Source organism: Trifolium pratense, linkage group LG4 (genome assembly GCF_020283565.1).
Source record: "Trifolium pratense cultivar HEN17-A07 linkage group LG4, ARS_RC_1.1, whole genome shotgun sequence".
NCBI lineage: Eukaryota > Viridiplantae > Streptophyta > Magnoliopsida > Fabales > Fabaceae > Trifolium > Trifolium pratense.
The window spans coordinates 54,452,419-54,465,675 of record NC_060062.1 but is presented as its reverse complement, the minus strand read 5'-3'; the positions used below and the strand labels follow the sequence as shown (position 1 = coordinate 54,465,675).

General features: G+C 33.4%; 2 protein-coding genes across 2 annotated transcripts; one reads left to right on the top strand and one right to left on the bottom strand.

The window, feature by feature from the left end:
- The first annotated feature begins 1,512 nt into the window (after window positions 1-1,512).
- LOC123919675 (protein starmaker-like) lies at window positions 1,513-7,095 on the top strand. The gene is made up of 3 exons (XM_045971645.1): window positions 1,513-1,598; window positions 3,878-4,227; window positions 5,585-7,095. Exons 2-3 carry the CDS (start codon window positions 3,896-3,898, stop codon window positions 6,756-6,758), a joined length of 1,506 nt encoding a protein of 501 aa, XP_045827601.1. The 5' UTR covers window positions 1,513-1,598; window positions 3,878-3,895; the 3' UTR covers window positions 6,759-7,095.
- Window positions 7,096-10,498: 3,403 nt separating this feature from the next.
- Window positions 10,499-12,952, bottom strand: LOC123922934 (protein arginine N-methyltransferase 1.5-like). Its single transcript, XM_045975591.1, has 7 exons — window positions 12,917-12,952; window positions 12,765-12,857; window positions 12,577-12,680; window positions 11,839-11,887; window positions 11,672-11,758; window positions 11,326-11,431; window positions 10,499-10,593 (listed from the first exon to the last, which is right to left on the bottom strand). Exons 1-7 carry the CDS (start codon window positions 12,950-12,952, stop codon window positions 10,499-10,501), a joined length of 570 nt encoding a protein of 189 aa, XP_045831547.1.
- Between the last annotated feature and the right edge of the window lie 305 nt (window positions 12,953-13,257).

The window sequence follows — 13,257 nt, the reverse complement described above, 5'->3', positions numbered from 1 at the left end:
ATTAGCCCATATACTTGTTGTGTATGTTTGGTTTGACGGCGAAGATAATTGAGTTTGACAGAATTGAGTTTGAGAGAATTGAGTTTGGTTAAAAGTGAGTTGAACATAATTGATTTATGTTTGGATACAGAAATTTTAAAGTGATTCTCAACTTTATGTTGTTTGGATAGTTTGACCTAAAATTGATTTTGAATACATATTTAACAAAATGAACTTACACATGTGCATTTTTTTTTACACAAACTTACACATGTGTATTTAAAATCATGTTTAATTTAATTTTTGTAATATTAAATTTAATTATTTATATGTTTTTTTATTAAAATGCATATTGTATTATAGTTATGATTTTTTAATAAAAAAAACCAAACCATTTCTTTGCACACCAGTGTAAAAATAAAATAAAAAACCTAAGAGCAAAATGGGCCACTACCGGGTCAAAGTTGAGCCCAACTGCTTGCTTTTCTTCATCAACCTAGAATAAAGTACTGTAGCAGCCGCACCACAACAAAGAAACCAGTAGAAAATCAGTGAAGGGTAACATAAGAAGAAGAGAAATAATTATACCCGACACACCATTTTTCCATTTCTAAATACTTGTTTGATGACCTCAAGCTTTCAAAGGGGAAAGACAGATCCATATGACTTTGAATCTGAGTGATGTGAAGAAGAAGAAGTTTAAGGGTAAATAGGTAAGTTTCCATGTAACTAAAAATTAATCGCTTAGAATCAGTGTTTTAAAAATCGGATCGGACATCGAACCAGAGAGGATACTGGTTCACTGGTTCATTGGTCGAACCACTGAGTCACTGGTCGAACCGCACGACAAACCGGATTAAACTGGTAGAATGAATCGGTCTCTATAATAAAACTATATAGGTATCGAACTAGATGAATCTGTCTCTAATAAAATCATGACACCTAAAAATGTGAAAATTTTGAAACTATATAGTAATTATAAAAAAAAATTGATAGGAATTAATTTTTTTTTTGGCACAGATAGGTAATTACTATTATTATACATTATTATTATTTTTTTTTTAAGCAAAATACAGTATTATTATTATTAGTAGCAAAAATTGTGAAAAGTAATAATATATGGACTTTGCTTCAAAAATAAAATATGGGCTTATACAACCCAATACCCATCTCATAAAATAAGAATATCCAATTGTTACGACCCTAATCTCTCTCTTTCCTGTCAGCCAGTGGCGAGTATACCGCCGGGCATGCCTGACACGTGCCTGGGCTGCCATTCTTATATATATATATATATATATATATATATATATATATATATATATATATATATATATATATATATATATATATATATATATTTAAATGAAAACAAAAACAGAAAAAGGAAGAGTTAGAATTTGCTTTCGCTTTCTCGATCCCTCTCTCTCAAAATCGCTGATCCTCTCTCACCCACCGCCACCGGCCGCCGCTCTCAATCCCTCTCTCACTGCTCTCAATCTCTCTCCCTCACCTCGCCGTAACGCCGTTCAATCTTCCGCCGCAGCCGCACCACTGCTCAGCTCACCGCGCCGCACCACACCGCACCGCACTCACTCTTTCTCTTCGTCTCGTTTCAGGTAAGCAAACTAACATACTGCAATTAATTTTTAACAACCTAACCTTCTCAATCTAGAATCTTTGTTTGATGATTTGGTGTTGTTTTGAATTTTAAATTTATTAAGCTGTTTTGATTGTTAAGTGATTATATAAATAAGCTGTTTTGGTTATATAAATAAGTAGTTTTGGTTGGTTCTGCAATAGTGTTTTTGTTCTAAAATAGTGAGAATGAAGGGTTTTTGTTCTAAAAACTATTTGATTTCATGATGCCTCTTGTTGTAAACTAAGTTGGTGATTTTCTACTTTGTGATATTATTGTCATCGTAACTGCAACTAAAACTTTGTTTAATTGTGGACATTTGTGTTGTGTTCACTTTGATGGATCAAAATCACCTTTGTTGATGAAGCACTTTCTTTCTTTTATAAGCTGATGACAAACCTTGTATTCTTGATCTCAGTTTGATCTTATACACAATATTAAATAAGAATAAGATAGTCTTGTGATATTTGTATTCAGTTTGAAATGTAGTCTCGTTGATCAGATATCAGTTTCTTTCTCACAGTTGTTTGTTATGGATTTCTTTCATTAGGGGAAATTACATTATATTATGTTGATTTCATAATTGACCAAGCCTTACAATAGGCATACTACAAGTGTATATTGTGAAGAATATTTTCTTTTGCATAAAAAGAGAAGTACTAATGTAATTTAAATATGTTTTTGAATTGCAGAAACAACTTTGTCTTTTAAATATTATTGTATCTAGAAATTTGGTTGATAAAATTCCCTCCAAAATTTTGCCTAGGCTCTCTAATATTACTGAAATCGCCACTGCTGTCAGCCAGCCGCTACTTCTTTCTTCTTCTACTTCTTCAGAATTTTTTCCACCACTTTTCCCTTCTCTGTTTCTACTTTCTTCACAATTTTTTCCTCACTTCTCCCTTGTTTACTTCTTTTATTCCCATATATAAACATACATCTTTAATACTAAGTTAGAATTGATTTTCCTTTGACGCGAAGCTCCAATTTGTGGCTTTAAGGTGACTCGCGTTTGAGGCAGAATTCACTTTCCAGAGAATTTATTTTGCAAGTTATCCAAACATGTGAGAATTGGTTCAAATAGCTTCTGCAGTTGGTAACTTGCGTTTGGGGCTTGAAAACGCCAAACCAAACAGACACTTCATCGCTCTCTCTCAACAACTCCAACTTCATCGCTTTATCTCCATCGATCTCTCTAACTCCAAATCGATCTCTCTCTCCCTCTCTCTGAAGATTGTTTTCTGACTCGATTTTACTCTCTCCAAACTTGATCTATCTCTGGTAAATTCTACTCTCCCTTTTCCGATTTATCTCATTTTTGTGTGTTGTCAATTTCTCTGGGTTGATTTTGCATTTTGTGATTTCATCGGTTTTTGATTTTAAGCAATTATAATGATCAATTTGTATTTTCAGTGTTGTAAATGCATAATTTCATATGGTTTTTGCATTTTGCTTTCAGGCATATGTTTATTGTATGTTTTGGATGAGATTATAATTATCAATTTGTATATAAGTTCTGTACATACAATCTATATATCTATAAGACGCCAATGTGCCCTGAAAAAACCTAAAATACCCATATCTAAAAATTTGACACCACATCAAAAAACCTAAAATGCCCCTAACTAACAAAAATCAGAAAACAAAGTCTCTCCTAAATTTGGTCCAAGGTAAATTTGCAAGTTTTGGTTAGGTTTAGGGTTTGCAAGAGTTGATGCAAGCTTAATTAAATATTCTTAATAAAAATTTATCCAAACAATTTCATCGCTTTATCCAAACAATAAAATTTGAAAATGAAGGGAATTTAATTGAATCAATTGAATTGTCTTTTATTTTAAATCCCTTGAATTTCTAGAATTCCTCATCCAAACACACTCTAAGGGACCATTTAACTAATTAAGCCATAAGTATATGATAAAATATCAAATCAAATATCATCATCATCATAAATAAAGTATCAACAACATTGTGGCTTCTCTATTTCTTTGAGTCGCGATAATTCTTCTTCCACATCGATAACAGGTATTACTACTCTTCGTTTTCTTGTCTCGGATCACAGATTCAGACATATTCTTCTTTTTCTTCTACGCTCAGCTTTTTATCCGTTAATTGCCGTCGTTTAAATTAGGGTTTCTCATCTTTTTTCATTTTGCCGTTCAATTTGTTAATTGCATCAGATATATATTTATTTATTTAAGATCTGTGAATTTAAGTTGATATTAGGGTTTCTTATATGATTTTTTGGGTTTTCAATTGCAGTTGTTGCTTTGTCACAATATGTATAACGGAATAGGGTTACAAACTCCAAGAGGGTCTGGTACCAATGGCTACATTCAGAGCAACAAGTTCTTCGTCAAGCCGAGAACTTCCAAGGTTGCTGAGAATATGAAGGGCTTTGAAGGAGATCAGGGTACTGCTGGTGTTTCCAGAAAGGCTAACAAAGAGATTCTTGAGCATGATCGTAAGCGTCAGATTCAACTCAAACTTGTTATTCTTGAAGACAAGTTAATTGATCAGGGTTATACTGATGCTGAGATCGCTGAGAAACTCGAGGAGGCTCGCAATAGCTTGGAGGCTGCAGCTGACGAAAATGATTCTAATTTGGACAAGTGAGTTTTTGGATTTTAGATATTTGTGTATGAGTATGACATATGATTCCAATTGATGAATTTGTTGGTTCTGTCATTGCTTTACCAAAATTTTTGAAGTGTATTAATTGTTAATTGGTTTTTGTTGTGCATAGTTTTTTGTTTTTGATTATGGAGAAATTATTTTTATTGGTGTTATTGTTGTTGTAGGAGATTATATATATGATTATAATTATTAATTAAAGTTGAATAGTATGCACCCCCTAGAGCAGGATCCTAGGTACACCACAGCTGTTGTTATTGACATGATAATAGACTCTAGAAGGATGGAAAGCTCAAGATAGAATTACTGTTATATAATATCTGAATATTAAGTGTCAACTTCTTACAATAGCTATATAATATTAAGACAATGGATGGAGTAATCACTCCCTGCAGTGATGACAATTACATGAAATAGGAAAACAATATTCCCAAGATGAGAATACCACTACTGGTGTGAGGAAGGTTCTCACTCCTAGTCCCTGCTACCACTCCAATCCAATCCCCCTTGCATCATGCGTGACCTCCTCCTTTAAACACCTCTCTTTCACTCACTCCCATGCTTCCCTCCACTTCTTGACTGCCATGTGTGCTGTTAGTTATTCCCTCTGTCCCCACCAGCTCCTCATTCCCTTTTTTACCCCTCCTCCTATAAACAAACTTCACAGACCTATCATTGACATGATAATCTTTTGCTAAACCTGGATGATGGCTTATTAGGTTGTGATTTCTTTATGTAGATTTTGAAGAAAAGGTTTTGTAGTCAGAATACAGTTACAGATAAATAATAACCTATGTTCAGGAAATTATGAGCTAAAAAAGGAAGGACAATTTTTCTACTCTTAATTTTGCTGGAAAGCCTAGACTGCCCAAACATGAGGGATCTGCTTTAGATGTAAATTACCTAAACTGATGGAATAGGTTGTACATGATTATTAGCTGATAGAAATGAGTCAAATTGCAATCCTAATTGAGTTAAATTTCTCGCTCTTTCTTCTGTGTGTATATCAGCTATCCAGTCTTTCTTATTCCATATGATTATAGAAACTTGTGTCTTAATCTTGAATATTTGGCAAAACTGATTACTGATTGTTTTAGTTCATGTATGAGTATGACTGATGATTTGATCTTTACACTGCTTGTTGAATTGTCCATTCTCTCTGAATTGTTGGTCAGCATGACATTGTTTTTGTCCATGGGTTTGAATTAAGTGGTTCATATTCATTTTTGGGGCAGTTTATGAATTAATGAATTAATTATTTTCATGACAAAAAACTGAAATATACATATCCTCATTGAAAGCTGAACAATAATTTTTTTTTTTGTGGATTTTCAGGGTTTCTGATACACAGACTCATCAAATTGCTGCTAGAAAGGAAAGGCAGATGGAAACATTGAAAGCTGCTCTTGGCATAGTTTCATCTGAAGCTAATGAATTAAATGCAGAAGGGAATGATGAGGGGCCTGACAATGAAGGGAAAGATGTTTCTTTTGCTGATGCAAAACATATTCTGAAACCTGAACATTCCTTTTTGGACAGAGATTTCAGTCGGAAGAAACAACTGGAGGTAATTCAAAAAGAAGAAACTACTAAGAAAAAGGGTGTTAAAGACACAAAGCACCACAAGAAGGGTGGGACTCTCAAGAAAAAGTACAAGGATGATTCATCCGATTCAGATAGCAGTACGGATGATGAGAAGACAGGTAGAAGGAAGCACAGTAGGGTTGATACTGACAGTAGTGATCGAGCTGATTCTGATAGTGATGCTAAGAGGAAGGTCAAGGCCAAAAAGAAGCAAAAGACATCTAAGCACCACAAGAAAGGCAGGGTGGAGGACAGTGATGATACTGATTTTAGTTCTGATACTGATGACAGCATCCGTGCAAGAAAAAGTAATAAAAAACCAGAAAAGGGTAGTAAGAGGCATGATTCATATGGTGATTCTGATCATCATGAAGTCTTACCTAGGCATAAGACTAAAGAAGTGGAGGGACATATGAAGATGAGCAAACGTTATGATTCCGAAGAGGAATCTGATGCTGATAGTGGAGAGAAAAAGAGCTCTAGAGATGGGGAGGATCATAGAGAAACAAAGATCAGAAGGATTGAGGATGATCGCACGGGAAGAAAGACCTTGAGGAATGAAGATGATTATGAAGAAAGAAAGCACTTAAGGGATGAGGGTCGTCATAGAGAAGCACAAAGCAAAAGGGATGGGGATGGTCGCAAAGAAAGAAAGAAGTCAAGGGATGAGGATGATCGCAAAGAAAGAAAGAACTCGAGGGATGAGGATGATCGCAGAGAAAGAAAGAACTCGAGGGATGAGGATGATCGCAAAGAAAGAAAGAGCTCAAGGGATGAGGATGTTCGTGGGGAAAGAAAGCACAGAGGGGATGATGATTATCCTGGAGAAAGAAAGCGCAGAAGGGATGATGATGATCATGGAGAAAGAAGGCATTATCGAAGGGATGATGATGATCGTGGAGAAAGAAGGCACAGAAGGGAGTAGGAAGATGGATAGCCATGAGGGTTACTCCGAGAAAACCAAATACTATGTTTCTAGTTCAAGGGAGAGGCATGGAAACCGAATACTGCAGTCATGGATTCAGAATGCTTCTTTACTACTTTATTAGCCTTTGAATGTGGACCTGAGTATTATTTGTTGTCTTACGTTTCTGTTGCTTAAAGCATGTAATTTTTTTAGTGTGTTTGAACTATTTATTATTCATGTTTTGCCCAGATTTCAAGTTGAGTTCCATCCAACTAGTCAATTTTGTTGGTGTTTTTCCTCTTAAGAGTTAAATGAATTTTCAAGAGTGGAATACTGAACGTGCTATTTTCATGAATGATAGTAGACATTTTGCTTAATGAAATGTTGTCAGTCAGGTAAGGCCACCATAGTAGGATGGTGGTTAAATGTTCATAAATTCCATAATGATAAATAAATGTGTTCCACTCAAGCAATCAGGTTTTTGTATTTAGTCATTGTTGTTGGGTAGCTGTTCTACAGGAATGCTGATGGACTGTGACAGTGAATCAAAACAATGGGTTGAACCTTTGTCTTATGCAGAAAATGAAAACAAGCCTAATATGATTGTCTACTTAGGTTCAAATATAAAATAATGAAAACTGTTGGTTAAAAGAAATGTTAAATAAAATTTCTTCTTTAAGTTAATTTTAGGTTTCTTCTTTAAATTATAAACATTAGATAATTTGGTGTCTTAAATTTTTTTTGTTTCATTTTGATTACTTAAGTTGTGATTTTATTTTTTTTGTTTTCACCACCCGTTTAATCTGGTTCGGGGGTCAGTTCTGACATCAAGTGGTTCCAATCCCCTTCCGATCGCAACTTAAAAGATCAAAGTTACTAATATTCATAACTTAAACGATCAAAATGTAACAAAAAAAATGTCAAGTTGTATAATATTTATAATTTAAGGGATACTAAGATGAAAGGAAAAAAAAATAATAGTATTTATAACTTAAGGGACACTAAGATGAAAGAAAAAAATTGAGTACAAAGTAAAACTTAAAATTAACTTAAACAACTTTTTTAGAGAATTATTAATATTGTTTAAAATCACAGTATGATTAATATAACTAAAACAATTTTTTTTAGAATGATTAATATAAGAAATAATTAAGTTCATAGTTTTTACTCTTTGTTCTTTAATATAAGAGAAATTTTACTTTTTAGATAGATCGAGTAACTAATGTATTTGGACTATAATGTTCAAACAATGATGATATGATATTGGCAAAATTATCATCTTGAATTCCTCTTGAAAATCTTCCAGCAAGTAGCATAAATAGATATGATGAATTTGCTCTTGGTCATTTCAGCCACACTCTCTGAATTCTGTTTGCCAGATATTCACTAACAACTACAAATGATCCATCTCTGCTTACTGCCACACCAAATGGCACTGCAAGATTCCTTAGCAACATTGTTGTAGAAAAATCTACTAATTATAGGGAATTACCAATATAACTCTATCCGCTGCTTAAGTAACAAATTATATGTAGAAGAATGTTTTTTATAACATCCGTTACTTAAATAGCGGATGTTATAAAAATGAAATTTTTGAGAAAAAAAAACACCTATCAAGATTTTTATAACATCCGCTACTTAAGTAGCGTGCTAATAAAAATGAGAAATTTCAAGATTTTTATAATGTCAGCTAGTTAGCGGATTCTGTACGCTACTTAAGTAACATACGTTATAAAAATGAGAAATTTTGAGAAAAAACACCCTACCAAAATTTTTATAACGTTTGCTGCTTAAGTAGCATAAAAGTAAAATGAAAAATACGTAACTGGTAGGATGACATAAGTAATTCTCAACTTGTAAACCAGAGCTCTCAAAAGTATAGATGGTTTCGGGCCACCCTAAACTATGCTGCCTTCGACATTTATGAGGTGTACTTTCATCTTTTTACCTTTTCCGTTTTAAAATGAGTAATATTTATTGGAAACTGTTAAACGGTGACCTCGGAACACTTGTTAAACATACTAATATTAAAGTTTTGCCTCGAAACTTGTGCATTTAACACATTAAAAACATAAAAAGTCATCTTTTGAACATTAATTTTATCTATTATTTTTCTTTTTTAATATGCTTAACAAGTGTCATCGGCATATGACGGGAAGGGATTGTCTCCCATGAAGTTTTTGTCCAGTAAAATCTGGACCATTCATTACTTTTTTGGTGCTGGCAGACTTTGTATTTAAAAAATTATTGATGGTGTGGATTTGCACTGCAGGGCCTCCCGTGGAATTTGCACCGGAGAGGACCCTTGTCCGCAGATGACCCATATTTATTTAATATATCCACACCGCTGATTCAATCCAGCATATGAGTTAATTATATCGGTTTAGTTTGAACCAATTTTTTTTATGTGAAGCGTGATGCTAATGTTATGACTCATCGTTTAGCTAAATTTGCAATTCCTTTTGATGTTATGTGGATTCAGGATTATTGGAGTGATATAACGTCTTAGATAAAAATAGCAGTACTTTGAATTAAAAATCTGATCTTCTCAAGTGTTTCATTAGTATCAATGTCCATGCCCTTTGTATCTCTCCTATTGACCAATCAATGGTACAGTCAACTTTTTATTTTATTTTTGTGTAAATTAGGTATCATCTGCGCATAATTGTGGAGACTGAATTTCATGTCACATATATAAGAAGATCTATTCTCCCAAATTATCTTCTTGTGTAAAGTAGTCCTAAATTTTTTCATCGCAGGTGGAAAAATGTTGACATATTTCGAAATTGATAGTTGTGGGGATTGTAAAATACATATCCTCCAAGTTTCAGACATTATGGTAAAATAAATCTTGTGTCATGAATGTCAATATAAGCAACATAAGTAGTTATGTTCCTAAGTTACAATGTGAGGTTCAATAACTCAGATCCAATGCAGTCACTGACTGCATGCGGTCGTGCCGTCACACGTTTTTTACCGTCCGATCTTGTTCGGATGATATATAATAAACATATGTTTTGATTTTATAAAACGTAAAGTTTTAGTGTTTAAATTTTAAACCGTCTGATTAAGACCATATAGACTGCACAAGATCCAGATAGACCTCGCGCGAGCCGCTAATCAGTCTTTAAATTTCAAAGTTTTGACCGCCTGATTGAAAATGCCATTTGCATGTCTCAAAATCACAATTCTAAGAATCTTATACTCAATGACAGGATAGTAAACAGAGAAATCATCTCAACATCATTTTGTAAAGACTTCCAAAAATGATTTCATATTAATGATCTACTGAAATACTGAAATGACTTCCAAAAATGATTTTGTAAATGGTAACTACTGAAATACTATTTCACAAAATATCAGTATGAGGACTGTACGGTGTAGTTTTTCAGACATCATTTGCATTCTATTAAAGATCCATCCAGCATGAGCGACCATTACAATTGTGAATTGGAGATGAAGAAGGAGATGTAACACACCACTCATACCAAACCTGTTTCAGATTTTCAATATCCAAATCAATAATATGAAATGAAAAGAAAAATAAATCTATGAAGATAATGCAGGAAATGATATGGCACATAATCAACCTTTCTATAACCAACACAGCGCCAGAAATGAACTTCAAGGAGAGAGCCACTCTCCACACAAATTGGAGTCCTTAATGGAAAAAACATGGGAAACCTGCGAAAAAACCCCAAAATTTAAATTTCTTCTTTTATCCCAGACGAGTAAATCACTAAAGAGGGTAACAATGATCAATACCAAGTTTTCAACTTTGACGTCGCAGTTGACGATTCAGTTCTAAGAAACACATCCTTATAAAGTGTCGCATTAAAATATCCAGCAAATCCTACAAAGTGCACAAAAGATCAGTATCAAAATAACAAACATGGTTTACCAGATGATATTTTCACACAAGTAGCTAATTATACAAATGACTTGCACTATAACACAGCATAGAGAATTTGATAGATATAATTTGGAAGTTTGTATATTACTGGCATCCTGAAACTAAGATATGTGAATGCCCGGGTCCCAAACAATCCAGTATGTTACTTTTACACATCAGATCCCTACTCATCTGAAATCTAATTGGACAGACAACAGCAAAGGCATTCTACTTACACAACATTAAAAAAGGTTAATCAAAAGATTCATTTCAAGGAAACAAAACACTTCAAAAATATTTCCATTCTCGTGTACTTTTTTATGTTATTTCCAGTTTGAAACACCCATAAAATACCTATATCTTAAAGGTATATGCGTGCATCATCATTTACCTTCCCCCTTTATCCTTTATATCCAAATTAAAACACTGAGATTGTTATATTTTAAAGTTTCCACTTTCCCATGAAACAAATAGACCCCAAGGTCTTCATACATCTCAAACAAGGACAACATCAGTATATACAACTTCTGCTTCACTGAGATCATCAACAACCTTTAGGTGTGCAGAGTGCCCATATATAAGAAAATATTGGACCTCAGAAATGGCATGATATTAAGAGTAAAAAAATAGACTATAATTTATCATTTTTATGAAGACTTATTCACTCAATAGGAGTAGAAAGACCCTACATACCATGAACCATTGCTGACCCAGTGTCATTAGGTATCATGAAACACAACTTCTGATACCGCTGATTGCTTTCTCCAACAAAGGACTTTGGATGAGTAAAGGTAAAAACCTAAAAAAATTAATCAAAGCCGAACAGAATCAGCAGAAGCTAGTTGATCACAACATTCTGAAGCTATTTAAATCTAACAGAAATACTACTAAAAAAGCATTGTCAAACAGCAATACTGAAGTTATATAGGATCTTAGATAAAGATACCTAATTCTGGTCAAATGGGAAAAAATTGTGATAATACCAAAGAAATATGAAAAGGAAAATCAAGGATAGCAAACTGAATGGGAAGTTCCTCACCTCCTGAGATGGTGCAAGCCGGTCCACATTGTACATATTCACAACACAAGCAGATTCTGAATGTAAAATTTCTTTTATTTCCTTAGCCTGAAGTTTAACCAATAAAAGCCTGTTAAACGTACTGAATTTACAACGTAAATTTGATAGAGGGAGAACTAGAAATTTACATCTTTATATAACTTTGAAGCTGTCAATGGTTGGAGGAAACTTGTGTACCTATAAATTATTCGAATAATCAAAGCCTCAAATATACATGTGACTATGCGAGCAATGGAGTTAAACAGTATGAAAACTTAAAAGCACGAATGGGTATGAATACATGGAGGCGATATCTTACTTTTTGAAAAAAAAATAAAATCAAAACTAATAAAAATGAAAGCATAATTCTACTGTTGGCGTGATTTCATCATTTTTCGGTAAGTATTATGACGATCTATCTAGTCTTTTTTAATAATAGAACTCCATTTTATCTAAAATTCAAGCACTTTCTTTTTTCCTTTCAGGCTTTCACTGACTACAAACAGAACTATACCAGATAAATTTAACTCAAACATCTACCAAAACTATTAAGCTAATAATTGTATACGAAATGCATTCAATCATAGAGCGGGCATAAATGTATTACTCCTATAAATCACTTATACATATTTGGGGATATTACATTCTTAGAGGATCAAACCCCTTTCCAAAATGCATCGGTGAGCTAATATTCAGAAAATTGTATGTATTATACTCTCAAAACCATGTGACTCAAATTCACTAGTCATTCATATTAAATTAAGGCGAACCTATCAGAAGTTAGTCTTTATTTATACTAAAAGATAAAAGAAAAGACCATGCAAAAATTAGAAAACCTGTTAACAAACATAAATATAAAACTTGTGAAATGAAAAGAATTTACATACGAAGATGGTATTGAAATTCCATCTTTCTTTAGGAACCTCTGGGCGCCATCAAGGCTTTCAGGAGACAGCTCATTGTCACCAAAAGAACCTAACAAATCACTAACCTAAAATCAAGATAACAGCAATCAGTCAGCTTAAAGAAAACTTTAAACATGTGACTAAGTATTAAGTATGATTATACGAATTACCAATATGTCAGCTCTTTCAGGGGCCTTCCAGTCACGCACATCACTTGAGACTATGTAAACAAAACTAGACCAGTTGTTTGTCCTAATCAGTTCCTGTTCCAACAAATAAAAAATGGTCAAGCCGGTGATTATTCAAAAGATTGGAAGCTTACATTAGCAATGTAAAAACGTAAACGATAAAATAACATCTACCCCCTACTTTCGAGGAAGCTTACAGTGCGTTTGGATGCTAAAATCGACAAAATAACCTAAGTATATGATAAAATCCTCATCCAAACACACTCTAAGGGACCATTTAACTAATTAAGCCATAAGTATATGATAAAATATCAAATCAAATATCATCATCATCATAAATAAAGTATCAACAACATTGTGGCTTCTCTATTTCTTTGAGTCGCGATAATTCTTCTTCCACATCGATAACAGGTATTACTACTCTTCATTTTCTTGTCTCGGATCACAGATTCAGACATATTCTTCTTTTTCTTCT

Coding starts and splice junctions, on each gene's coding strand:
- LOC123919675 (XM_045971645.1), top strand. CDS start 3,896: ATGTATAACGGAATAGGGTTACAAACTCCAAGAGGGTCTGGTACCAAT. Junction 4,228..5,584: donor AATGATTCTAATTTGGACAA/GTGAGTTTTTGG, acceptor GTGGATTTTCAG/GGTTTCTGATACACAGACTC.
- LOC123922934 (XM_045975591.1), bottom strand. CDS start 12,952: ATGTTATTTTATCGTTTACGTTTTTACATTGCTAAT. Junction 12,858..12,916: donor TACGTTTTTACATTGCTAAT/GTAAGCTTCCAA, acceptor TTGTTGGAACAG/GAACTGATTAGGACAAACAA. Junction 12,681..12,764: donor CTGAAAGAGCTGACATATTG/GTAATTCGTATA, acceptor TCTTGATTTTAG/GTTAGTGATTTGTTAGGTTC.